At 41.2% G+C, this 27263-nt stretch overlaps 1 protein-coding gene across 2 annotated transcripts in view; it reads left to right on the top strand.

The window, feature by feature from the left end:
* The window catches only part of tusc3 (tumor suppressor candidate 3), a 384687-nt gene that overhangs the window by 159364 nt on the left and 198060 nt on the right, over positions 1 to 27263 (top strand). For both annotated transcript variants that reach the window (XM_063042117.1, XM_063042116.1), the window contains exon 7: positions 26518 to 26581. In XM_063042117.1, the coding sequence (XP_062898187.1) occupies positions 26518 to 26581 (64 nt within the window). The remainder of the gene's footprint in view (positions 1 to 26517; positions 26582 to 27263) is intronic.

Here is a 27263-nt window from a genome sequence, read left to right as displayed (position 1 = left end):
AGTTTGTTAAAGGCCTATGAGATGGCTTTTTAGATCAGTTTGTTGTTGATCCTACTAGGGGATCATTTATACTGGATTGGGTGTTACGTAATGAACCAGAGGTGATTAGGGAGCTTAAGGTAAAAAGAACCCTTAGGAGACAGTGATCACAATATGATTGCATTCAAATTCGACCTTGATAGGGAGAGAGTAAAGTCTGACGTAGCAGTGTTTCATAGAAACATAGAAACATAGAAAACCTACAGCACAATACAGGCCTTTCGGCCCACAAAGCTGTGCCAAACATGCACTTACTTTAGAAATTACCTAGGGTTACCAAATAGCCCTCTATTTTTCTAAGCTCTATGTACCTATCCAGGAGTGTCTTAAAAGATCCTATCATATCAGCCTCACCGCTGTTGCCGGCAGCCCATTCCACGCACTCACCACTCTGTGTGTAAAAAACTTAACCCTGGCATCAACTCTGTACCTTCTTCCAAGTTTCAGTGGAGTAAGGCAAATTACAGTGGTATGAGAGAGGAGTTGGCCAAAGTAAAATTTCAAGGAGATGCTGGCAGGGATGACAGCAGAGCAACAATAGTTTGAATTTCTGGGAAAAAATAAGGAAGGTGCAGGATAGACGTATTCCAAAAACAAAGAAATTCTCAAATGACAAAATAGTACAACCGTGGCTGACAAGGGAAGTCAAAGCTAATGTAAAAGCAAAAGAGAGGGCATACAACAAAGCAAAAATTAGTGGGGAGACAGAGTATTGGGAAGCTTTTAAAATCCTACAGAGAGTAACTAAAAGAGCCATTAGGATGGAAAGATGAAAAATGAAAGCAAGCTATCAAACAATATCAAAGTGGATAGTAAAAGCTTTTTCAAGTATGTAAAAAAAAATGAGAGATGAAAGTGGATTTAGAAGCACTAGAAAATGAAGTTGGAGAAATAATAACGGGGCCTAAGGAGACGGTAGATGAACTAAATGAGTATTTTGCATCAGTCTTCAGTGTGGAAGACCTTAGCTGTGTGCCAGAGGTTGAAGGCTGTGAGGGAAGAGAAGGGAGTGCAGTTACTATTACAAGGGAGAAGGTGCTCAAAATGCTGAATGACTTAAGGGTACATAAGTCACACGGGGTCACCCTAGGGTTCTGAAAGAGGTAACAGTAGTGATTGTGGAGGAATTAGTAATGGTCTTTCAAAAATCATTGGACTGTGGCATGATGCCAGAGGACTGGAAAATTGCAAATGTCACTCCTCTCTTCAAGAAAGGAGGAAGGCAGCAGGAAGGAAATCATAGACGAGTTAGCTTGACCTCAGTAGTTGGGAAGATGTTGAAGTCAATTGTTAAGGATGAGGCTATGAAGTACTTGGTGACACAGGACAAGATAGGATCAAATCTCCATGGTTACATGGTCACTGCAAGGCTCGGTGCTGGGACCGCAGCTAGTTACAGTATACATTAATGATTTAGATGAAGGGATTAAAAGGAACATTAGCAAATTTGCAGATGACGCAAAGCTGGGTGACAGTGTGAAATGTGAGGAGGATGTTATGAGAATACATGGTGACTTGGACAGGTTGGGTGAGTGGGCAGATGCATAGCAGATGCAGTTTAATGTGGATAAATGTGAGGTTATCCACTTTGGTGGCAAGAACAGGAAGGCAGGTTACTATCTGAATGGTGTCAAGTTGGGAAAAGGGGAAGTACAATGAGATCTGGGTGTTCTTGTTCAACAGTCACTGAAAGTAAGCATACAGATACAGCAAGCAGTTAAGAAAGCTAATGGCATGTTGGCCTTCATAACAAGGGGAGTTGAGTATAGGAGCAAAGAGGTCCTTCTGCAGTTGTACAAGGCCCTGGTGAGACCCCACCTGGAGTATTGTGTGCGGGTTTGGTCTCCAAACTTGAGGAAGGACATTCTTGCTATGGAGGGAGTGTAGCGTAGGTTCACTGGGTTAATTCCAGGGATGGCAGGAATGTCATATGTTGAAAGATTGGAGTGACTGGGCTCGTATATACTGGAATTTAGAAGGATGAGAGGGGATCTGATTGAAACATATAAGATTATTAAGGGATTGGGCACGCTAGAGGCAGGAAATATGTTCCCGATGTTGGGGGAGTCCAGAACCAGAGGCCACAGTTTAAGAATAAGGGGTAGACCATTTAGAACGGAGCTGAGGAAAAGCTTTTTCACGCAGAGAGTTGTGGATCTATTGAATGCTCTGCCTAAGAAGGCAGTGGAGGCCAATTCTCTGGATTCTTTCAAGAAAGAGTTAGATAGAGCTCTTAAAGATAGCGGAGTGAAGGGATATGGGGAGAAGGCAGGAACAGGGTATTGAATGTGGATGATCAGCCATGATCACAGTGAATGGTTGTGCTGGCTCGAAGGGCCGAATGGCCTACTCCTGCACCTATTGTCTATTGTTACCTTAAGGAAAAATCTTGCCTGGCAAACCTCTTGGAATTCTTTGAAGTGATATTGTATAGGATAGATAAAGGGAATGCCGTGGATGTTGTATATTTGGACTTTCAGAAGGCCTTTGACAAAGTGCCATACATGAGGCTGCTTACCGAGTCATAGGAAGGTTTTGGCATGGTTATAGCATTGGCTGATCAGAAGGAGGCAGAAAGTGAGAAAAAAAGGATCCTTTTCTGGTTAGCTGCCAGTAAGTAGTGGTGTTCCTCAGGGGTCAGTGTTGGAACCACTTCTTTTTAGTCATATTCATAGTCATACTTTATTGATCCCGGGGGAAATTGGTTTTTGTTACAGTTGCACCATAAATAATAGTAATAGAACCATAAATAGTTAAATAGTAATATGTAAATTATGCCAGTAAATTATGAAATAAGTCCAGGACCAGCCTATCAGCTCAGGGTGTCTGACCCTCCAAGGGAGGAGTTGTAAAGTTTGATGGCCACAGGCAGGAATGACTTCCTATGACGTTCTGTGCTGCATCTCGGAGGAATGAGTCTCTGGCTGAATGTACTCCTGTGCCCACCCAGTAAATTATGTAGTGGATGGGAGACATTGACCAAGATGGCATGCAACTTAGACAGCATCCTCTTTTCAGACACCACCGTGAGAGAGTCCAGTTCCATCCCCACAACATTACTGGCCTTATGAATGAGTTTGTTGATTCTGTTGGTGTCTGCTACCCTCAACCTGCTGCCCCAGCACACAACAGCAAACATGATAGCACTGGCCACCACAGACCCATAGTACATCCTCAGCATCGTCCGGCAGATGTTAAAGGACCTCAGTCTCCTCAGGAAATAGAGACGGCTCTGACCCTTCTTGTAGACAGCCTCAGTGTTCTTAGACCAGTCCAGTTTATTGTCAATTCATATCCCCAGGTATTTGTAATCCTTCACCATGTCGACATTGACCCCCTGGATGGAAACAGGGGTCACCGGTACCTTAGCTCTCCTCAGGTCTACCACCAACTCCTTAGTCTTTTTCTGCCGTATATCAATGATTTAGATAATGGAATAGATGGCTTTGTTGCCATGGTTGCAGATGATACAAAGATTGGTGGGGGCCAGGTAGTGTTGAGGAGTCGGCTCAGCTGCAGAAGGATTTAGACAGATTAGAAGATTGCACAAGAAAGTGGCAAATGAAGTACAATATTGGAAAATGCATAGTCATGCACCCTGGTAATAGAAATAAATGTGCAGACTATTTTCTAAATAGGGAAAAACAAATCTAAATATCTGAGATGCAAAGAGACTTGGGATTCCTTGTGCAAAACACTCTAAATGTTAACTTGCAGGTAGAGTCGGTGGTGAGGTAGACAAATGCAATGTGAGCATTCATTTCAACAGGTCTAAAATACAGCAGCAGTAATGTGATGCTGAGGCTTTATAAGGCACTGGTGAGGTCTCACCTTGAGTATTATGAACAGTTTTGGACTACTCATCAATGAAAAGATGTGCTGGGATTGGAGAAGGTTCAGAGGAGGTTCACAAGGATGATTCCTGGAGTGAAAAGGCTATCATACGCGAGGAACATCTGATGGCTCTGGGTCTGTACTCGCTGGATTTTAGAAGGATGATGGGGGATCTCATTGAAACCTTTTGAATGTTGAAAGGCCTAGATGTGGAAAGGATGTTTCCTCTGGTTGGGGAGTCTAGGATAAGAGGCCACAGCCTCAGGATAGACTGGTGTCCATTTAAAACAGAGATGTGGAGAAATTTCTTTATCCATAGGGTAGTGAATTTGTGGAATTTATTACCACAGGTAGCTGTGGAGGCCAGGTCATTTGCTGTATTTAACTTAGAGCTTGATAGGTTCTTGACAGGACATGCATCAAAGATTATGGATAGAAGGCTGGTGAGTGGGGCTGAGGAAGGGAGTAAAGGATCAGCCATCATTGAATGGCAGACAGACTTGATGGGTGAAATTGCCTTATTCTGCTCCTATATCTAATGGTCTTATGGTCTTTGCTTTGTATTTGTATGTATTAAATAACATCCAGTTAATTTATATCACAATCAGGAGCTCCTGCAATTTTTTTGTTTGTCCATTCTTATGTTTTAGTAGATTGCAATAAATGGAGTTGATTCCTTTAACGATGCTGATCTCTGATTCATTTTGGAGGCATATCTTCTGTTTCATGCTATGTGTCCTTAAAGACTAATTCTTGTACAATAATTTGTTAATGCTATTCTGAAGTTTCCCTGGTACTTCATCAAACTCCAAGAAAATTACATGGAAGTGGGCCATTTGGTCCAATCCACATTGGTATTTACATTTTTCACAAGCACATGTTCAAATAGTTTTCTGTCATTTAATGCAGTTGTTGAATTGGAATCCCTGTACGTGGAAAAAGCTAGCATTTGCTGTGAAATATAAACTAGCATTTGCCATGAAATTTAATGCCTGGACCTCCTGCTTATACACTATAGCTACAGTAAGAGAGTAATCAAAAGCACTGGAAAATGCAGATGTGCTCTTTATATTCTTATTGTGCCATTTCACAGCAATTCTGAAAGGAAGCCTACAGAAATTTATTCTGTTAAATATTTTGAGACCATTTATACATTGTTGTGCTCAGCTGGCTAGCTGAAAGCAATTATGTGTCTCTTTTCAATAAAGCAGATATATCTACTGATTATGTAATTTACAGCAACATGAGAGGTAAGAGCTGGACAATTTTTGATGGCTAATGGGAGCTTTAAGGAAAATTCCATTTGGAAGCCTTAGGCAATATCCCAGTAGATAAAGATTTAGAGCACAAGTGAAAATAACTAACAAGACTGTGGTCAGCAATCAGAGCATACTTTGACATTTCATTTACCATAAAAGACATACACCTGTAAGGTGTTTAATTATTAATTTTCAATGAGGACTTCAAGATGGAGCAAATTGGTTGTTTGTTGGAGGATTGTAAAATTCATGATTTATTTTGTCTAGAGAAAAACTTATTTATAATAGTATTTATCTTGAGTGAAATAAGTTCATAAAGTACAAGTTATCTTTCATACTTATAATGCCTATGATGTTAGATGTAGAAAAAAAGTTTATATAAATTATGAAACTGCACTTACAAATTGTGTATTATATATTATATAAATTATATATATATAAATTAGCCTGTGGTGCCATGCATGTACTCATGGCACACTTTTATTTATATTCTATTAATTTATTCTGAAATTAGGGGATAGCCATAGGCTATATAAGCCTTTATAAAATTGTTGTAGGCCATTATTTTAATAATTTCCAAATTCAAAATTAGAATCAAATCATTTGTTTTTTTTTACCAAAATGAATGCGTGCTAAGATTGCAAGTGGAGAATTTTGTCCTGAAACATATTGTTCCATCATTCACATTTTATTACTTTAAGACCATGTACAATTGATATATCTTGTCTTTTGCATTTCACAAAACTGAAATCTCCTGCTCTGAGATGTGTGATGAATCTGATTCACTAAAATAATATCTTTCCTCATTACTATACTGTTAAGTTATGGAATAAAGATGACTAAAGTGAATGCTCAGAAGCTGACAAAATGTTAATGACAGCATTTAAAGACTCAGTACCAGAAAGAATATGTCATTGTTTATTCCTTGAGCATTCTCTACCTCTTATCTGCAGGTGTTGCATGGAGACATTCAAAAATGCATCAAATTCCGTATACGTTTGTAGATGCAACACCCAGTTTTACTTCTTCACCATCCTTCTACAACCTTGCACTACCTGTGATTTCACACACTGTTTTCTAACATTCTGTCATTTGTAATCAGAAAGTTATATCTGTCCCCACCCATAACCACACCCTTGTCATTGAGCCATTACTCTCCTTGATCACAATTTCATGCTGAATTATTCTGCTCATAGTCTACAATCTGTTTGAACTGAAAATAGGCTTCTGCCAAAGATCTCACTTCCAAATGTCCAAATGTATTTTATGTTATTGGATGTCAAATTTCATTTGATAATTGTTCCAGTAAGTAACTTGGAGTTTTGCTACATTGGAAGAGGGATATAAATCTGCTGTTGTATTATATTCTGATTGACTACTGTGATACAGTTGTAAAAAAATTTAAATGAGTTTCTGTTTAACTGAATCTAGCATTTGAGCCAGATATTTTCTATAGTTAAAGTTGTACAAAATTGTGAATTAATGTCAACAAGGAAGTTAAAGCCAGTCGATAATGTACTGTGAACATATTGAAAATGATGAAGATAGAAATGACAGGGATTCTGGATTAGTGCAGGCAGTTTCAGATAATCAGCCATTTCAGTCTTGTATCTGTCATTTACTGCATTCAGTTCTTTGTTCTATCTCCTCTTCTGGTAATTTCAGATTACATTTCCCTCACCCCTTTACACCACCTCCAGATATATCTTTTGATCTGCTTTAAACTTCCCTACCCCCAGTCAGTTTGACTGCCATTCATGCCATTTCAACTTCACACTATCCAGACCTTATCTTTTGATCTTGCCTCTCATTTTCTGCCACTTAAACATTTCATTTTGAGGTTTTCTCAATTCTGATAAAATTTCTATGGATTTTAACTATATATCTTTTTAATTGATGCAGCCTGATTGTTTCAGTATACAGGTGTCCCCTGCTTTTCGAACGTTCGCTTTACGAAACCTCACTGTTATGAAAGATCTACATTAGTACCGTTTTTGCTTTCAGAAGGTGTTTTCACTGTTACGGAAAAAAAGCAGCGCGTGGGGAAAATCAGCGCGTGATAAAAGGCAGCGCGTGCCCCGAGCAGCCGCTATCCCCCGATTTGGAACGGCATTGCTTTAACACGTGCCTATGAGCAGCCGTTTGCAAGATGAGTTCTGAGGTATTGGAAAAGCCTGAAAGAGCTTGTAAGGGCGTTACACAGCGTAAAACTAGACATAATTAAGCGTTTCCATCGTGGTGAACAAAGCAAGGACTAAGTGAGTTTGGCTTGTGGAAGCTGACGAACATGATGTTGAAGAGGTTTTGGCATCCCATGACCAAAAACTGATAGATGAAGAGCTGATGCAATTGGAAGAGGAAAGGATAACAATTGAAACTGAATGAAGTAGTGAACGGACCAAAAGCGAAGTCGTCCAGGAACTGAACGTGAAGCAACTGTGTGAGATTTTTGCTGCAATGATAAAGTACGACTTTAATTTTGAAAGGGTACGTAGGTTTAGGGGATATTTGCAGGATGGTTTGAGTCCTTACAAAGAACTGTATGATAGAAAAATGCACGAGGCTCAGCAGTCGAGCAAGCCTTCCACATCAGCCACAGCAGACGACGAACTTCGACCTTCGACATCGAGGCGGGCAGTCATAAGAGAAGATGAGCTGCCTGTTCTAATGGAAACAGACGACAAGATGACACCCCAGTGTCCCACCACTCCGCGATTCGCGGAGAATGCAGCGGTAGCTGGGAGGCACACAGCACATCTTTAAGAAAAAAGCCGAAATAAACATGCTAATTAATTAGGTGCTGTCTGACACGTAATTGTTGGCTCAGATCAGAGATGACGCAATCGGAAATCGCTGCTGATCCGGGCCAACAATTACGTGCAGGGTGGCACCTAATTAATTAGCATGTTTATTTTGGCTTTTTTCTTAAAGATGTGCTGGATGCCTCCCGGCTACCGCGGCACCCCTGTGTGCTTCGCGGTTCGGTATCTGTCGACGGCTTGGAGGGTGGGGGGCCACTGCTCCACCTAACCTGCGATGACTCAGCCTAACACACCATCATCAGTGTGCTCGGCGTTGGACCAATTCCGGTAAGTGATACTACGCGGTACATACATTTCTACTTTATATAGGCTGTGTATTTTTATGTGTTATTTGGTATGATTTGGCAGCTTCATAGCTTAAAGGTTACTGGAGAGCACTTGCGTGAGATTTTCTGCCGATGGCGCTTGCGCGAGATTTTCGCTACGGAGAACAGTGCAGTAATGATTGTGGAAAAGTATTTCTACTTTTTATAGACTGTGTATTTATCATATCATTCCTGCTTTTACTATGTGTTACTGTTATTTTAGGTTTTATGTGTTATTTGGCATGATTTGGTAGGTTATTTTTGGGTCTGTGAACGCTCACCAATTTTTCCCACATAAATAAATGGTAATTGCTTCTTCGCTTTACGACATTTCGGCTTATGAACCATTTCACAGGAACGCTCTACCTTCGGATGGTAGGGGAAACCTGTAATTAGCATTCTTCATTTTTTATTTCAGGTTAGAGGCTTTTGCAATAGTTTGCTTTTGGTTTCTAAATATTTTCTTCTTGCGTCACCAGTGCATGTGGCTGCAGCTTGTATGATCTACAAAATTCAGTATAGTCACCCAGCAGGGGTACTCCAACATCACCATCCAAATCTGTAAACTCGCCCCTACCCCTTCAACACCCCCTCTCCTTCACCACTCCTCCAAGAAGGAGCAAGCAGCTATTGCATGGGAACACCATTGCCTGCACAATCAGCACTGGATGTCTGCGGTTAAGAAAGCATAAGGTGCATTGGCCTTCATCAATCATGCGATTGAGTTTAGGAGCCAAGAGGTAATATTGCAGCTATATAGGACCCTGGTGAGACTCCACTTGGAGTACTGTGCTCAGTACTGGTTGCCTCACTACAGGAAGGATGTGGAAACCATAGAAAGGATGCAGAAGAGATTGAGAAGGATGTTGCCTGGATTGGGGGAGCATGCCTTATGAGAATAGGTTGAGTGAACTCGGCCTTCTTCCTTGGAGCGACGGAGGATGAGAAGTGACCTGGTAGAGGTGTATAAGATGATGAGAGGCATTGATTGATCGTCACAGGCTTTTTCCCAGGGTTGAAGTGGCTAGCACGAGAGGGCACAGTTTTAAGGTGCTTGGAAGTAGGTACAGAGAAGATGTCAGAGGTAAGTTTTTTATGCAGAAAGTAGTGAGTGCGTGGAATGGGCTGCCAGCGACGGTGGTGGAGGCAGATACGATAGAGTCTTTTAAGAGACTCCTGGACAGGTATATGGATCTCAGAAAATAGAGGGCTATGGGTAACCCTAGGTAATTTCTCACATAAGGACATGTTCGGTATAGTTTTGTGGGCCGAAGGGCCTGTATTGTGCTGTAGGTTTTCTATTTTTTCTATGGATTTATTTAAAACTTGTCAAAATCAACTACTTTCTTTCCTAACCTGCATGTTTGGTTGCATACATACCTCAGGCCAATGTCAATCAGGCTTTAGATGATCTGAGCAATGGGATCGACCACGCACGAAACAAAGCCTCCAAATGCCTTCACTATTGTTTTGGGAGATTTTAACCAGGCCAGTCTGGAAAATCACTAAGTAATTACCATCAACAGATCACTTACAATATCAGAGGAAACAACACACTGGACCGTTGCTACACTAGCATCAAGAAAGCTTACTGTTGTTACGTACCCTGTAACTGGGTTGCCAAACCAGCAGGAATGGATCACTCAGTTGGAGTCTGGAGTACTAGAACTAAGAAAGTTTTATTAAAGAAACAAGCAACACAGTAATCGAAAGGATAATAAATGCAACAGTTCAGCGATGATAAACACACATGTGCACAGAATTAAGATAACAGCATCAATCAAGCTCTATCGTTGTCTAGGGATAAATGACCAAATTTCAAAGTGACTCAAAGTTCAGTCCAGTTTAGTAGTTCAGTTCGCAGTAATCGTTGCCATGGCGATGGACAACGTGGGGGGAGAGAGAGAGGGAACAGGAACAACTGATCATTCAGACACGGCTTCACTCACAGACCGGTGATATGGCTCACAAGCAGCTTTTGGGCGGGTCCTTGGTGATGTCACCTGAGGTCACCGACTGTGACCCCTCCTCCAGATGCGGTCGATCCTCTGCAGTGAACCCGGCACCCAGGCAAGGGCGGACACACACCGGGTTCCCGCTGATCGTACCTTTCCACCCTGGGCGTTGTCTGATACTTCCCACCGACTCGTGAGAGGCGTACCGCTTCCAGGGTCTCGTTACCTCAGGTGGCGTGTGTGTCCTGCCTTAGCGAACCGGTCCCTTTTTATCCCCCTGCTGGGGTATCGCCTGTCCATCACTTCAAACAGTTCAAGGTTCAAAGGGGGGAGCCGCTCCAGACAGCTCTCTCTCCCCCGTCCCTTCATTACACATCTCCAGACGCTGCTCCATTGTTCCTTATCTCCTTCCCCTGAGGGCAGGTGGCAGACCACTTGCTGATGTCACTGATGCTAACCCAGGCCAGCAAACATCTTACTTTTATGTGTATTCTCGTCACACTTCCCCCCTTTAAGGATTTTTACCGGGAGGTAAAAATTACAAACATGAATACATTATTTGATACATACACAAATATACATCTTTATCAGCTATTTGGCTAACACAGCGAGTTTGAAGCTGTCAACACCTTGACAGACAGTCATCACATTTTCTGTTCCTTTTATATGTGTTATTAATAATCCCTTAGACCAGGCTCCAACTCAGCAAACTTCATAGTGGCCAAAAACACTGATGAATTGCGATCAATGTAACCTCTCATTTGGCTTTGTCCCGGACCACAATAACAAGGGTCGTCCCATTCCGACTCAGTTTTCTCTCGCAAGGGCTTAGTAGGAGGGGGACTGGTATTGACCGCAGAGTTATTGCAAAACTTCCTGCAGTACCCCACTATCTCCAAGAGCCTTCTGAGGGCCCTCTTGTCTGTCGGGGTTGGGAGGTCAGCGATAGCCTGCACTGTAGCTTGCATCGCTGCCAGCTGCCCCTGTGTCACCACAATTCCCAGGTAAGTGACCTTCGTGTGGCCGAATTCATTTTTTTCAAGGTTCACTATCAAACTGGCTTCAGACAGCCGTATTAAATTGCCAATACACACCTCTGTGTTCATCAGCCCTTTAGTCACTGAATTACTCATTATATATGGGTGTTCTTTACTAGGCTGCCCTATTGTAACAGACATCACCCAACGTCCCAGTTCTTTGCATTTCCTCGGGACAATCAAACACACAGATGCGAGTCGTTTAATTACTTCTTCTAAAGATTCGCTTTGTTCGGGGATTAAGGGAGAGACCTTATCAGTAGACCTGGCCAAAACAATAGCCTTCTCCCATCTGATCGATCCCATCCTAATCTTTTCAAAATGTTTTTTTCCTCTTATCAGGGGGCCCCTAGCTTCATTGATTTCCACGCTAACACCGACTAGGTTTGTTAGCATATCAAAAACCGGTGACCATCTCAGTTCCCGTCGGTCATGATCAATAACATTCTTCCCCCTGGGCAGCCGGTAAATCTCTTTCATGATTCCACCAACTGTTTCCTCCAGCACCGCAAAATGTCCACTGGGGGGTACCTCGTGGGCCATGTTAAAAACCTCATCCCCATAACTCTTTTGCACCACCCCCCATTCCTCATCTGCGGGTACGGTACTTGATTTCCCTTTCTTCCTTAGCACTTCCTCCTCTACACAATAGCCTACTAGTTCCCTTGTTAAAGCTGTGTCAGAGAGAGCTGTCTCTGCCAAAACCATCAGCCCCTCGTCTCGCTCCTGCGTCTGCACAAATTCTTTCCTGGATACTGCTACGTCCGTCCCAGCTCCCTCACTACCTCTTGTCTCACTACACCCCGTCTCATACAAGGTTGGCAGAAACGTTTCAGCTAAATTCACTCTCGCGAGCCCGTGATGAACCTGTGAGTCCATGGGCGGGGCCTCAATTCTGGCAGGCTGACCTGTCAAACTCACGACTGGGAACACGATTCCTCCGGCGATGTCATTACCGAGCAAGACTTCCACGTCTTTCATCGGTAATTCGGACCTCACCCCGATCGTGACTAGTCCAGAGACCAGGTTGCTTTGTAAGTGTATCTGGTGCAAAGGGACTGACTCTGTCCCTTCCCCAACACCTTTGACCTCTACCTCCCCAGTCTGGGTCTCTGAGCTAAACTCTAATACACTCTTCAGTATTAGTGACTGACACGCTCCCGTGTCTCTCCAGATCCGCACTGGAACTGGTTTTAACCCCTCCTTCACTGACACCAGTCCGGCCGAGATAAACCTCTCGCGCCCTTCCTGGACTTTTTCAGACCTGTCCTTCCCTAGAGGTTTGCTTAACAGCTCGATACAGCCATTCAAAATTTCCGCTTTTCCTTTCCCCATCTCCTTTCCTGGGGCAAAGCACCTGGACGCAAAGTGTCCGGCTTTCCCACAATTATAACAGACGACCCCAGGAGACCTCCTACCAGACTGCTCCCGGTCTACCTTATCCTTTTCACTAGTCCCCGGCTTACTTTCTGACTTTTCTGGCGGACTCTCCCCGACGTCCTGACTACCCTTCTGGTAGCCTTTACTCGGGGCAAACTTCATTTTATGCGTCAACGCATACTCATCCGCTAACTTAGCAGTTGCGGCTAACGTGGCTGCCTCTTTCTCATCGAGGTAGGGTCTCATACCCTCAGGGACACAACCTTTAAACTGCTCAATCAGGATCAGTTGTAGCAGTCTGTCATAATCCCCCTGTACCCCCTTCGAGGCGCACCAACGCTCACAATATGTTTGCATCTCACGGGCAAACTCCAAATACGTGCGGTCCCACTGCTTCCTCGCATTCCGGAACCTCTGCCGGTATGCCTCCGGGACCAACTCATAAATCCTGAGGATGGCCTCTTTCACCACCTCATACCTCTGGGCATCTTCCGCGGACAAAGCGGAGTAAGCTTCTTGGGCCTTCCCTTTCAGTACACTCTGAAGTAAAACAACCCACTTATCCCTCGGCCAGTCCTGACTTATAGCCACTTTTTCGAAGTGGAGGAAGTACCGATCCACGTTGGTATCGTCAAATGGGGGAACCAGCCTAACCTCCTGGGTCGCCCGGAACCCTCCACCTTGGTTCGGCATGAGCCCCTGCTCGGCCCTTATCTTTAACTTCTCCAGCTCAAATTCCCTTTCCCTCTGGTTCTCCTCTCTCTCCATCTGTCTGTCCCTCTCTTTCTCTTCGTGTTCTAACTGCCGTACCCGGAACTCGTGCTCGAGTCTCAGTTTTTCAAGCTGTACCTGTACCGCGTCTCCAGCAGGTTTTTCAATAGACACCACCCCCAGCTCACCTTGGGGAAACACACCTTTAGATACATAGTGCTCTACAATAGCTCTGTGTATCTCCTCTCTCCTCATTGTCGACTTCACATTAGCAAGATTCAACCGTTTGGCCACAGCTACCAATTCCGATTTCCTGGCATCCTCTAATGCCTCCAAGGTCGGCGCCTTTATAAATTCCTCAGTCTCCATTTCTGCTGTTTGTCTTTTCTTTCTTTCGGGGATTTTAACCCAATCAATTTACTCCGTCCCAAATTTAGCGTTCAAAATCCCGGACGAGCCCCCACTTATGTTACGTACCCCGTAACTGGGTTGCCAAACCAGCAGGAATGGATCACTCAGTTGGAGTTTGGAGTACTAGAACTAAGAAAGTTTTATTAAAGAAACAAGCAACACAGTAATCGAAAGGATAATAAATGCAACAGTTCAGCGATGATAAACACACATGTGCACAGAATTAAGATAACAGCATCAATCAAGCTCTATCGTTGTCTAGGGGTAAATGACCAAATTTCAAAGTGACTCAAAGTTCAGTCCAGTTTAGTAGTTCAGTTCGCAGTAATCGTTGCCATGGCGATGGACAACGTGGGGGGAGAGAGAGAGGGAACAGGAACAACTGATCATTCAGACACGGCTTCACTCACAGACCGGCGATATGGCTCACAAGCAGCTTTTGGGCGGGTCCTTGGTGATGTCACCTGAGGTCACCGACTGTGACCCCTCCTCCAGATGCGGTCGATCCTCTGCAGTGAACCCGGCACCCAGGCAAGGGCGGACACACACCGGGTTCCCGCTGATCGTACCTTTCCACCCTGGGCATTGTCTCGTACTTCCCACCGACTCGTGAGAGGCGTACTGCTTCCAGGGTCTCGTTACCTCGGGTGGCGTGTGTGTCCTGCCTTAGCGAATTGGTCCCTTTTTATCCCCCTGCTGGGGTATCGCCTGTCCATCACTTCAAACAGTTCAAGGTTCAAAGGGGGGAGCCGCTCCAGACAGCTCTCTCTCCCCCGTCCCTTCATTACACATCTCCAGACGCTGCTCCATTGTTCCTTATCTCCTTCCCCTGAGGGCAGGTGGCAGACCACTTGCTGATGTCACTGATGCTAACCCAGGCCAGCAAACATCTTAATTTTATGTGTATTCTCGTCACACTGTGCTATTTCACTCTCTCACTTCGGGAAGTCTAGTCACCTGGCTGTACTTCTACTCCCTGAGTATAGGCAGAAACTGAAGACTGCAGCACCAGTAGTGGGGACCAAGAAGGTATGGACAAGGGAAGCACAGGAGTGCCTACAGGACTGCTTTGAATTGGTGGACTGGACTTTATTCACAGATTCATCCTCGAACCTGGATGAGTATGCTGCAGTTGTTAGCGACTTCATTAAAACCTGTGTGGATGAGTGTGTACCTACAAAGACTTATTGTACATTCCCAAACCAAAAGCCATGGATGAACCAGGAAGTATGTCTGCTGAAGTCTAGATCTGTGGAATTCAAGTCTGGTGACCCAGGCCTGTATCAGAAAACCAGGTATGATTTGCAGAGGGCTATTTCAAGGGTGAAGAGACCATTTCGAACGAGGTTGGAGGCGACATCGGACGCATGTCTACTCTGGCAGGGTTTGCAAGACATTACTTCCTACAAAGCAAAACCCAATAGCATGAATGTCAGCAATACATCACTACCAGATGAACTCAATGCCTTCTACACCCGCTTTGAAAGGGAGAATAGAACTACAGCTATGAAGGTCCCTGCTGCACCTGATGACCCTGTGATCTCTGTCTCAGATGTTAGGCTGTCTTTAAAGAGAGTGAACCCTCGCAAGGTGGAAGGTCCCGATGGAGTACCTGGTAAGGCTCTGAAAACCTGTGCCAACCAACTAGTGGGAGTATTCAAGGACATTTCAACCTCTCACCGCTACAGGCGGAAGTTCCGACTTGCTTCAAAAAGGCAACAATTATACCAGTGCCTAAGAAAAATAATTTGAACTGCCTTAATGACTATCACCTGGTAGCACTCATGTTTACAGTGATGAAATGCTATGAGAGGTTGGTCATGACTACAATGAGCTCCTGCCTCAGCAAGGACCTGGACTCATTGCAATTTGCCTATCACCACAATAAGTCAACAGCAGATACAATCTTAATGGCTCTTCACTTGGCTTTAGACCACCTGGACAACACAAACACCTATGCCAGGTTGCTGTTCATTGACTATAGCTCGGCATTTAATACCATCATTCCCACAATCCTGATTGAGAAGTTGCAGAACTTGGGCCTCTGTACCTCCCTCTGTAATTGGACCCTCGTCTTCCTCACTGGAAGACCACAGTCTGTGCGGATTAGTGATAACATTTCCTCCTCGCTGATAATCAACATCGGTGCACCTCAGGGGTGTGCACTTAGTCCGCTGCTCTACTCTCTTTATACACATGACTGTGTGGCTAGGCATAGCTCAAATACCATCTATAAATTTGCTGATGATACAGCCATTGTTGGTAGAATCTCAGGTGGTGAAAAGAGGGCGTACAGGAGTGAGATATGCCAACTGGTGGAGTGCTGACACAGCAACAACCTTGTACTCAACATCAGTAAGATGGAAGAGCTGATTGTGAACTTCCAGAATGGTAGGACAAAGGACCACATACCAATCCTCATGGGGGGATCAGAAGTGGAGAGATGGAACAGTTCCTCGTTCCTGGGTGTCAAGATCTCTGAGGATCCAACCCAGTCCCAACATATACTAACCTATAACGTACCCAGGACATCTTCAGGGAGCGGTGTCTCAGAAAGGCGGCGTCCATTATTAAGGACCTGCAACACCCAGGGTATGCCTTTTCTCACTGTTGCCATCGGGTAGGAGGTACAGAAGCCTGAAGGCACACATTCAGCAATTCAGGGACAGCTTCTTCCTCTCTGCCATCTGATTCCTAACTGGACATTGAATCCTTGGACACTACCTCACTTTTTTAATATATAGTATTTCTGTTTTTTGCACAAATTTTAACCTATTCAATATACATATACTGTAATTGATATAGTTTTCTTATTTATTATTATTATTATTATTTTATTTTGTTTTTTTCCTTCTATATTATGTATTGCATTGAACTGTTGCTGCTAAGTTAACAAATTTCGCATCACATGCCGGTGATAATAAACTTGATTCTGATTCCGATTCTAAAGTTTTCTTTTTTTTTCAGAGTTACCTTTATTACTGCCATTTTTGGAATAATTAAAATTACACTTTATTCCATTTGGATGCAAATATGTATTATAGTAGATCAGAATCACTCTGCAATTTCCTTCCTCTACCTCTTCTTCAATTTGCTTTTAAGTCCCACCAGGCCTCATTTTCTATTGTATGATGGGTGATTGATAAGATTTGTGGCCTAAGGTAGAAGGAGTCAATTTTAGAAAGCCTAGCACATTTATTTTTCAACATAGTCCCCTCCTACATTTACACACTTAGTCAAGCGGTCGTGGAGCGTACGGATCTTGGACCTCCAGAAAGTGTCCACAGCAGGGGTGATTGATAAGTTCGTGGCCTAGGGTAGAAGCAGATGAGTTATATGGCTCTCATTACATGCACATACAGTTCAAGAATTTGAGTGATTATGCAGAAAGTTTGAAGTTAATAACTCATCTGCTTCTACCTTAGGCCACGAACTTCTCTATCACCCCTGATGAGTTATTAACTTCAAACATTCTGCATAATCACTCAAAGAGTTGAACTGCATGTGCATACCTTTGTTTATTGAGGCCAAAAAGTTCTATTTTAACTTCATCAGTCCACAGGACTTGTTTTCAAAATGCATCAGGCTTGTTTAGATATTCCTTTGAACCTTTTGAAAAGAACTTTTTGGCCTCAATGAGCAAAGGTATGTTTGGAGGAAAAAGAGTGCAGAATTTCATGAAAAGAACACCTCTCCAACTGTTAAGCACGGGGATGGATCGATCATGCTTTGGGCTTGTGTTGCAGCCACTGGCAAGGTGAACATTTACTGGTAGAGGGAAGAAGGAATTCAATTAAATACCAGCAAATTCTGGAAGTGAACATCACACTGTCTGTAAAAAAGCCAAGAATGAAAAGGGGATGGCTTCTACAACAGGATAATGAACCTAAACACACCCCAAAATCCACAATGGACTACCTCAAGAGGCACAAGCTGAAGGTTTTGCCATGGCCCTCACAGTCCCCTGACCTAAACATCATCAAGAATCTGTGGATAAACCTCAAAAGAACAGTGCATGCAAGGCGGCCCAAGAATCTCACAGAACTAGAAGCCTTTTGCAGGGAAGAATGGGCGGAAATCCCCCAAATGAGAATTGAAAGACTCTTAACTGGCTACAAAAAGCAGTTACAGGCTGTGATACTTGCCAAAGTGGGGGTTGCTAACGCAGGGTGCCCAAACTTTTGCTTCAGGCCCTTTCCCTTTTTTGTTATTTTCAAACTGTAAAAGATGGAAATAACTTTATGCCTTTTGGAAATAAGTTAATCTTTTATGCGCTGAGCTATTTACAGTAACAGAAATTTTGACCGGGGTGCCCAAACGTTTGCATGCCACTGTTTGCTAGTGCAAATCCTAGTCTTAATTCTGAGCACTCCCATAGAATTATTCATGGACACCTGCAATCAGGAGATCCATAACAGGGTGAAACAAACAGGAGGAATCTCTTTCCATAATTAATGCCCTCCAGTCCAGACAACTTCCTGATGAATCTCCTCTGCACTTTCTCCAATGCAATCACAGTTTTCCTAAAGTGTGGCGACTGTAACTACACACACCATATCAACAAAACAAATAGATGGCACAAGGTATGCCAAGTGAACAGTACAATAATTTGCTTGCAAAAATAAGGGACCAGCTGAAGAAGAAGACTTTGGTCCTGCAATGTTTCCACATGTGCACCAACCTATAACTAGTTTCAATATATTATTGAACACTTAATGCTTCCTTCTACGTTTGTAATTCAGAGCTGAACAAAATAGGTAAATCTCAATTTTAAAAAATCAGGTGATTTCAGACCACATAAATAAGATGTTATAGATTGCTCTACATTATCTGGTCAACAATTATATTTGTATTATGCAGTTTCTTCACAGATCCTGAGAGATTAAACTCCTGGGACACCAGGCCATTGCTGATAAGTGCTGTCAAAAACTTAGAAACAATGCAGTCTTCATGGAAATAGTGAAAGAACTCTTCTGCTCTTTTAGCATTACTAAGAGCAGGACAGTTATTTCACCATGCCATTGATTAAGCCAAAGTTTCACTCCCATATGAGATCAATGCATTTATGCTTGCTTTGACCAGCAGAACAGGTAGAGACCTTCATCAACACCTGCTAGCCCCAGTCTTTGAGGCCGACATTAGAGCATCCTTCAGGAGAGTGACTCTATGGAAAGCATCTTGTTCAGATGGTGGATCTGTCTGAAAATTGAAGACTTGTGCTACTTCACTGGGCATCTTCAACTGCTCAGTCTGAGTTTGTCTTCTGTTTCAATTATTCTGGTGCCTAAGAACAATATGGCAACCTTCCTCAGTGACTAAAATGACTATTATTGAGTAGCACTTGCATCCACTGTGATTAAGAGCTAGATCTGCTCCATTCTGCCTCCTATCACAACAGGACTACAGCAGATGCCATTTCATTGGATCTTCACTCAGCTCTGGAACATCCTGGATGATGAAGATGCATACGTCAAAATGCTCTGCATTGGTTACAGCTCTACTATCAATACTATCATATCCTTGAAACTCATCACTAAACTCCAAGACCTGGGTGGCTATACCTCCTTGTGCACAGGATCCTCAATTTCCTCACTGGTAGACCTCAATTAGTACGGATTGGCAACTACATCTCCTCCACACTTGCCATTGGCACTGGTTCACCACAAGCTATGTGCTTAGCACCTGTTTTTCTCACTTTATACCTAAGTACAGCTCCAAAGCAGTATTTAAGTTTGCTGATGTCACCTGTTACGTACCTCGTAACTGGGTTGCCAAACCAGCAGAAATGGAACGCTTATTGGAGTCTGTGATTACTAGGAGCTAATAAAGTTTTATTAAAGAAATAAGTAATACAGTACATTAATCACAAGGATATAAATGTACCAGGTTAGCAATGATAATACACACATATACACACAAATAGGGTAATAGGAATCAACCAAGCTCTATCGCAGTCTAGGGGTAAAACGATCAGTCTTAAGTGAAGCAGAGTTCAGTTCAGTTTAGTGCAGTTCGAAGTAATCGCTGTTGTTGTACCGTTGGAGAGAGAGAGAGAGAGAGTGAGAGATGCAGTTGATTTCAGGCAGACGATTTGATGTCTTCTAATCCCGCTGTGGTCACCGACTGTGACCCCTTCGTTCCGGATACGATCGTTCTTCCACGGTGAACCCGGCACCCAGGCAAGGGTGGACACACACCCCAGGTTCCCACCGATCGTATCTTTACACCCTGTGAGCTTCTTGACCGATTTCCGCGAACCGGTCCTCCAAACACCCGCCAATTTGTGGGGGCACACTGCTCTTTCCAGGGTCTCGTGGCATGTCATGCCTTAACAAACCTGTTCTTTTTATCCCCCACTAGGGTATCACCTGTCCATCAAACTTCAAACAGTTCAGGTTCAAAGCAAACGGTCTGTTTCTTTCTCGTTAATCTCTCTCTTCTCTCTTGTTAGCATTTTGAATGTTTGTCCATTGTCTTCCGTTATCTCTCTCATTAGCATCATCCGTCGGGTAGCTCTGCTTCACGTCGCACATGACACACCATTGCTGTTGCCCAATACAAAAATGGTGATGAGTTAGCATATAGGAGGGAGATTTAAAATCTGATTGAGTGGTGCCACAATGAGAACCTCTCACTCAATGTCAGCAAAAAAAATATCTGATTACCAACAACAGGAGGACGAATCTAGAAGTCCACAAGCCAGTCATCTTTAAGGTATCAGAAGTGGAGAGGGTCAGTAGCTTTCAGTTCTTTGGTGTTAATATATCAGATGAGCAGATGTTGGGACCAGGAGGTAAATATCATCACAAAGAAGGTGTGACCGTGCCTCTACTCTCTCAGAAGATTGAACAGATTTGGCATGTTACCAAAAACTTTGATAAACTTCTATCGATGCACAGGTGCACCTGACAGGAGGTAGAGAAGCATTTAGCTCCTACATTTCAGAAACAGTTATTGCCCTAAGCTCCTGATCGCTGACCACGAGTGAGGCTGTAGTTGGTTAGGGTTGACCATGGACGTTGCGTCCTAGCTGTCTAGTTACGCAAGCCTGGGCAGTCTGATATGGAACACAGGCTGTTGTCTATATAGTAAGTTCCCCCTCTCACACATTTGATGAACCCAAAGGAACAGCAGCGTCACAGATGTTGCAAGTCAGCATTGAACTCAATGTTGGATTACCTTAGGGACTCCAGCTCCGGACTTTTCCCTCAGCGGTAACTCCCAAAAAGCCTTCCTCGTCAGTGGGTATAAACGTAAGGCAGTGGAGGTTTGAGATCAGAGTTTTCCTTTTCCTAGATGAGCTGCCAACCATGGCTGACGAGTCCCAGCTGCCCAAAGCAGCTGGTTTTAAGGTGTCAGAAACCCACCTTTGTTCCTTCTCCTGTCAGTAGAAGCAGTTCTACCGGGCTCAGTAGCTAAGCCACAGGTGAAGATCAAGAGCTGGACTTGGTTGTCAGGCTATTTGAGATGCACGCCAATGGCAGCATTTAATAGGTAGTGGGAGCTTGTCCCTATTACTACCCTCGGCTATCACAACCTTAAGGAACCATGATATGAAATGATTCTACATCTTACAGCCTCACACTCAAAGACTCTGACAACTCAAGTTCTCAGTACTATTTTTTTCATATAGTTTGTCTTCTTTTGTACATTGGTTGTTTGTCAGTCACTGTGTATGGATTTTCATAGATTCTATTGTCTTTTAAAAATTTTCCCTGTAAATGCCTGCAAGATGATGAATCTTTTTTCTTTTCAAATATTTTTATTATTATTATTATTCAGAGTTAACATGAGTACATCAAAGTAAGCAACACTTACAATGTCTCAAGAAAAAGAACATTATTTTAAAGATTGAAAAATTTTTGTGATTTAAAAGAAAACCCTAGTAAGCAAGAAAAGTGGGGAAAAAACCCATTAGGTGTTCAACCCCAGAGCCATGCGTCATACAAAAAGCTTCTAAAGATAAACATCAAACCGCCTGCAGAGAAAAAGTACCAACAATTTGCAATTAGATTGTGGAGGAAATCTATCAATTAGCTCAAATGATAATAACGAGCAAATGAACCCCACCTTTTCTCAAAATCAAACATAGGTTCAAAAAGGTTCAACTTCTAATTTTCTCCAAACTAAGACAGAGCATCACTTGAGAGAACCATTGTGACAAAGTGGGAGCTGATGTATCCTTCCACTTCAACAAAATGGCCCTCCTAGCTATCAATGTAACAAATGCAATAGTGTTGGTCAGGCACAGAGATACCATGGATATTTTGAAGAATTATTCCAAAAAGCACAGTTAATTTGTTAGGTTGTAAATTAATTATAAGTGCTTTAGAAATTGTTGAAAAAACTGACTTCCAGAACTGTTCCAGTATAGAACAAGACCAAAACATGTGTGTCAGTGTAGCTGTCTCAGTTTTACATCTATCGCAATAACTATCTATATTAGGAAACATTTTAGACAGTCTCTCCTTTGTCAGATGGTAATGATGTACAATTTTAAATTGAATCAGTGAATGACTAGCACAGATTAAAGAAGAGTTAACCAGCTTCAAAATCTGTAACCAATCCTCCATCATAAAAGTCAAATTGAGTTCCTTTTCCCAATCTTGTTTAATCTTAGATAAATGACACTTATCCCATTATAATAGTAAATTATAAATTCTTCCAATGGAACCCTTCATCGAAGGGTTCATACTCGTAATAGTATCTAACAGGTCAGCATCCAATATGTAAGGAAAATTACTTAAATATTTTTGTAAAAAATGTCTAACTTGTAGGTATTGTAAACAGTGTGAGTATGAAAGAGAATATTTATGAACTAATTGTTCAAAAGACATCAATCAATCTCTTTAAATAAAGCCAAAAAAGAATTAATACCTTTATTTTCCCAAAGTAAAAAAATTAGATTACTCAAAGAAGGCTTAAAAAGTAATTTCGATAAATTAAACTACAAAGTTTGATTTTTTTTAAGATTGAAGAAATTGTGGAACTGGAGCCAAATTTGTAAAGAGTGCTTAATCACAGGGTATAGGTTTAAATTAGCAACTTTAGCTAGTTGTATGGGTAAAGCAGCTCCCAATAACGAGGTTAAATAAAGCTGTTTCACAGCTTTCAATTCCAGGTCTACCCAAATTGGCCGATCGTTCTTATCAACCCAATATAACCAAAAGGACATGTATCGCACATTAACAGCCCAGTAATACATTGTTAAATTAGGCAAAGTGAGACCTCCATCCCTTTTCAACTTTTGTACGTGACATTTACTAATTCTTGGTCTTTTATTATTCCAAATAAAAGATAAAATAATAGAAGCCATCCGATCAAAAAACTTCTTAGTGAAAAAAAAGGGATATTCTGAAATAAACATAAATATTTTGGTAAAATCATCATTTTGTCTATATGAATACGACGGACAAGTGAAAATGTAAGTGGACTCCATTTACTAAATAAATACTTCATAGAGTCTACCAAGGGAACGAAATTGGCTTTATAAAGATCCTTATATTTTTTAGTGGTTATAACACCTAAATATCTAAAAGAATCCGTGACTTTGAAAGGAGTATTATCATATATAGAGGCAGATTCATTTAAATGAAACAATTCACTTTTACTAATATTTATTTTATATTCTGAAAGATTTCCAAATTCATTAAATAATTTTAGCAAGGCAGGAATAGATTCCTCGGGATTAGGTATATAAATCAATAAATCATTAGCGTAAAGAGAAATCTTATGGATGGTCTCATTCACAAAAATCCCATGAATATTTTGAGCTTCATGAAGAGCAATAGCAAGGGGTTCTAATATTAAATTAAATAACAAAGGACTTAATGGACAACCTTGTCTTGTCCCCCATGAAAGCTGAAAAAAGAGACCTACAGTTGTTAGTGACAACAGTAGCAATAAGAGCTTTATAGATCATTCTAATCCAATTATTAAAATTAACACCAAAGCCAAATTTCTCTAAAATATTAAAAAAAAACAATAAAGTCTCAACAAAGGAAAGTATTTACATTCCAGCATCTATTAAACAAGAAAGAACCAAAATAATGTTATCTCTTAAAAAGAAAAACCAGCACCATTTTTAATTTAGCATTAAATCCCTAAAAGAAACTTTAAATTCGGTTATAAGACGCTATAATAAAGCAGAAAAAAAGTTAATAGCATATTTAACCCAACTAAATTTTCAAAAATACCAGTTAATAACATCATAAGTAATTGAACCCTCCCCTAAATATATATATATATATATATAGAAGCCCCATTGGCAGGAAAAACTACCAATTAGTTAATTAAGAAAGAAACAAAAACAAACATCAAACCAGATATTAGGTTAAAGAAACAAGTCCCTTTATCTTCTTTTCTCAGTCGAATGTCTAAGTAACCATTTAAACAGTCATATTTGAACCATAGATCTTCTTTCCAAAGAAAAACCAATAATATGTAATAATGAACAAATCTCCTTATCTTCTTGTATTAGTCTCTCAATGGAATATCCAAGTAACCTTTATAAATCTTCCTTCCGAAATACCAATAATATACAGATAACCAAACAACCTTTCAGATAGTTCATTCGGTTGCGGTGGCAGGTATAGTTTGAATGAACTCCAGTGCAGCTTTTGGATCAAAAAATGTACGAGGAGGAGAGTTAGGAGGAAAAACTTTAATTCTTGTCGGGTAATGCAAGGAAGGAAACGGTTTCTTATCATATACCTGTTTCATTACCAGAGCAAATATTGATCTTTGTTCCATTACCTCCTTCGGATAATCCTCAGATTCCTTAAATCTAAAAACTCTCTGTTTTCTTGCCTGTCGCATTATTTAATCTTTAATTTTAAAGTGATGAAAACAAACCAAAACAGATCTTGGTTTATCTGGATCTTTAAATTTTGAAGTAAAAGCTCTGTGTGCTCTTTCTATAGCAGGCGGCTGTGATAATATGGTAGGAAATAAAGTATGAAAGGGTTTACCAAAGTAAGCAGTTAAATCTCCATCTTCAGCTCCTTCTTGCAGCCCAACGATTCGTACATTTCTTCGACGAGACCTAGTTTCCAGGTCTATAATCTTATTTTGATATCTTTCCAAATGAGTTGTAGCTTCAAACAATTTTTGCTTAGTTATCTTCAATTCCTCTTCGTGTGTAATAACTTGAGTTTCCAAGATAATGAACCTCAAGGTAGTATATAGCAACATTTATGTGTTTTGATAATACAAACTGTACATTTATTTTGAACTTTGAAAGTTTTTTAAATAATCTGTTGTCACAGAACAGCTATAAATATGTAAAAAAAAAGAATTACAATTATAGCCTGTCCTTCACTGCCTAATTACATCTTAATGTGCTTTTCTGTCAACAATGATTTTTAGAAGTAGTGACTTCTGCAGGGAAGTGGGGTGGGGTGGTGGAATACATGATTGTCAAATAGCACACAAATCAATAACAATGGAAAAAGGAAAGGTATGTCGCATCCGGAATTATTTCCAGTTAGCAGACGATTCCCTTCCACACCGCTCTGACGTATTGGGAAATCGCGTATGAGGCAAGTTACAGCAGTGGTTTGCCATTGCCTTCTGCCGGGTGAGTTTTTTTTTTAAGAGATCACCAGCTCTTAACAGGAGCAAGGATTAATAATCTGCCCCTGTTATATTGTTTTTGGAATAAGTGTTGTCCAGTCTAGTCATAAAATGAGGATTAGGTCCCTGGACTTAATCCCCACGGAAAGATGTAAAAAGGGAGGAATATTAATGCATGTGGGAGAATGATGCAGAAAACTGGAAGTGTGCAGCTACATTAAACCCCTATATACAGATCAGTTTTATGGCTTTTTCCAGGGAACTCCCACATATTGTCATCCTAAAAGCACATCACACAATCTCTGCACTTAAACTATGCAGTTATCTGACAGGTTGCTATTGACATTGTTACAACCTTGATGTTTATGAAGGTGATTCAGGCGTTATTCCTACAATAGTTGGAATTACTTTGACAATGTTATGACTGCAAGCAACATATGTGCAATCCAGCATCTTCAATATTTTGAAAGCCATGGCTTGAAAAACAATGGTATGAATGGGTTTTATTGGATCCTATTACAAGTGTGCTGAACGCCTGAAAATGTGGCTCAAAATCTGTCTATAGATCTAATTTGAATGATATTAAAAGAAGTAATTCAATGAACATGTAGCCTTATGAGTGACTGTATCCCAAGTATGTGTCTAAAGTTTTACATGGACTGGACTTTCTCACCTCAACTAAAGATTAAGACATTTTGTAGCATTGACTTGCAAGCAGTTGCCATCAACATTTCTTTGTTACACTCAGCAGAACATGAATTTCATAACGAAGAATAAATTTCATCTGTCAGCTACTGATCTAACAACCCATTTAGAAACCTCTGAAACTATCAATATAGATATGGAAGGTTCAAAAGTAGTCAGACCTGGGTTTGAATTCCTCCATCTCATTTTGAAAATTATTTGCTTAGAATCTCAAACTTCAAATTTATTGCAGTGAAAAGTGTGAAAAGTTCCCAGGAAATTATCAAATGGTTTTATTCTTATGAATAAAACTACTGGTCTTATGAAAATGTAGTCATAAGTGACAGTTCTAATTCCATAAGGTAAACTTTATGTTAGAATCATAGAAACATATGTAATAGGCATGTAAAAGTATCACAAATATATTGTTTATTGATTGTTGCTTGTTATGTTCTAGAGTATTTGATCTTTCTCATTCTATATTTTTGAATGAATTATTTCCACAGAGCTACATCCATGGGAGTAGCCAAGCTCAGTTTGTTGCAGAGTCACACATCATTCTTCTCCTAAGTATCCTTTGAAATGTTTGATATGATGTTGCAAGATAATCTTGAATGAAGCAAGTGAAAAATCCAAGTTTACATTTGCACATAGTAGAAAAATAAAAGTTAAGATTTTAAATTGTCTGTCCAAATATTAATTGAAGTATTACATAGGACATTAAGCTGAGAAACTCTCTTTCATGCAATCCCCGAGTGTCCTTCTGTCTTTCATCTTCCAAATCCAACAATTTAATACGTATAGTTGCCTGTCTAGTTCCACTCAAATGTATCACAAATATTCGCTTCATTTGCTCTTTGTGGTGGCAGGTTCATAATCATGGGTAAAGAATATAGTCATGCTAACTTGTGGAACAACTTTAATGATTGGTATATCTGCAATCCAAAATTATTAATTATTTTTTCTCAGCTCAAGCTGGTAAAACCTGAGGTATGGGCATAACCAAGCACGCTCGTTTCTCAATTGCTAGGAACTTGCCTGCTATTCTACTCATGTTTAGTATTGTGGCTTTCTGAGGATATTATTATTATTAGTGTTATTAATCAATGCATATCATGTACTTGTGCTTTCATTTCAAATGAATATTCCCTTTTTCTGCAATCTGTTGAATAACGTTTTGAATGTTTTTCATTGATGTATGCTAATATTAATGTTCACTTTCATCATCAAGGTGGATGAGCTTAGAGCATGG

This window comes from Mobula hypostoma, chromosome 3 (genome assembly GCF_963921235.1).
Source record: "Mobula hypostoma chromosome 3, sMobHyp1.1, whole genome shotgun sequence".
Lineage (NCBI taxonomy): Eukaryota > Metazoa > Chordata > Chondrichthyes > Myliobatiformes > Myliobatidae > Mobula > Mobula hypostoma.
The sequence above is the reverse complement of the archived record's forward strand: the minus strand, read 5'-3'. Positions and strand labels throughout refer to the sequence as shown.